This window comes from Melampsora larici-populina (assembly GCF_000204055.1).
Source record: "Melampsora larici-populina 98AG31 unplaced genomic scaffold MELLAscaffold_79, whole genome shotgun sequence".
Taxonomy (NCBI): domain Eukaryota; kingdom Fungi; phylum Basidiomycota; class Pucciniomycetes; order Pucciniales; family Melampsoraceae; genus Melampsora; species Melampsora laricis-populina.
Window position 1 is genome coordinate 329645 of NW_006768843.1, and position 1585 is coordinate 331229.

At 41.6% G+C, this 1585-nt stretch overlaps 1 protein-coding gene across 1 annotated transcript; it reads left to right on the top strand.

Annotated features, from left to right (window-relative positions):
• Positions 1 to 203: 203 nt before the first annotated feature.
• MELLADRAFT_113202 (uncharacterized protein) lies at positions 204 to 1492 on the top strand (the record flags this gene model as incomplete). Its single annotated transcript, XM_007417824.1, has 9 exons — positions 204 to 221; positions 289 to 350; positions 417 to 482; positions 556 to 761; positions 832 to 890; positions 972 to 1010; positions 1077 to 1090; positions 1159 to 1363; positions 1442 to 1492. The coding sequence occupies 9 exons, from the start codon at positions 204 to 206 to the stop codon at positions 1490 to 1492; spliced, it is 720 nt and encodes a 239-aa protein (XP_007417886.1).
• Between the last annotated feature and the right edge of the window lie 93 nt (positions 1493 to 1585).

Consider the following 1585-nt stretch of genomic DNA (forward strand, 5'->3'; position numbering starts at 1 on the left):
TGACGCCGAACACGAATTCATGGTGAGTTCTCCTTCAGTAGATTTTTTGGGGGGGGATCGAGACTGATTTTTTAATCTTCACTAGGAACCTGGTCCAGGAGATGTTCGTGGTATGCGCAAACCATCTCATTCTTACCTTTTTGTAATTGTAACTGACTTTCATGTATCCGTTTTGATCAGGATTGTGCCCTGGACTCAACATCATGGCTAATCATGGATATGTTAGTGATAGTATTGGTATACTTGGCTTTAATAATATAAACTGAACTGATTCATCACTTCTTACAGATCCCTCGTAATGGTATCACCGATATGACTCAGCTGGCGTATGGCTTGCAAGAAGGACTGGGGTCAGTTTCAAAAGCTTACTCCTCTCTCAGATACGATTTCGTTGATATCATGGCTTTTCTATTCAGCCTTGCTCCTGACTTCACTTTAGTCTTGATTGCCTTTGCGCTCAAAACTTGCGTCGATCTTACAACGTGAGTGACAGTTGCTCTTAAGTCTCGAAATGTGAGCAACCGAAAACCTGATCGGATGACGTCTACGGGGCAGTTTGAAAATGTCAATAGGAAGAACAGATTCTAGAACAGATGGACCACTTAGTGTTCTTCTTGGAACCGCTCCTGGATTGTTTTCTGCCGAAGCGCATAATAAATATGAGATTGATGGGTCTTTGGGAGGTGATGATGCTTATTTTGCACCTGATAAAAGGTCTCACTTCAATGGAACCCGATGGAACCGATGGAGACAAATTGCTGGTGAGTAGATCGGTCTTACTAGCTTCAGTACCATTGAGAATGGTTACTTACTTTTCTCTTGTTTCCCTAGTTGAGAAATACGATGGTGTCATGTCAATTCCTTGGAATTCAGAAGTCCGATCCATTCAGGTAGGTCTTCAAGAGCAAGCTCCTCTAACTACACAAATCTACTCAAGGCTCACTCTTTTCTCCCTCCTCTTGCTCAATTAGTACAAAGAATGCCGAGACATGAATCCTGAATGTCATTGGGTGAGTTTCTTATCAAACTTACATCTACTTCTCGACTGATACTGATGAACTTGATGATCCTTTCAGGCTGTTGTTGACCAGTAAGAAGCAATATTTCCCTGATGACTCTTGAACAAGTTGATTGATGATCATCACAAACTTTCCCCAGGTTTGCATTCTATGCGGCTCAAAATTTGATTTCAACCCTTATACCTTCCTCTGAAGAGAACGGAAAGCCTGGCCCTGCCCTTGTCGATACTATTGATACTTTCTTCGGATTTCACAAAGACTCCACTGGTCAATACACTCATGGAAGTAGTCGTTTTCCTCCAGGATCTAGTGGAGTTTGGTACCGAAGAACTGTGCCTCACACTGTATGTGACTTCTTTCAAACAAGAATATTTCTTTGGCTTTTTCTAATTTCTAACATCGGATGCGCTGCCGAATCTCAGTTTCCGGAGTTTGTTGAAGCTGGTATTGCTAGTCTAGCACCTCGTAAGTAATTTAATCTCTCCAACACTTATCAACAAAAAACTCAAAGCTGATCTTCCCTCTTTTTCGAAGAGTAAGCTCTTTAATCTTTTCAATTTCCCTTC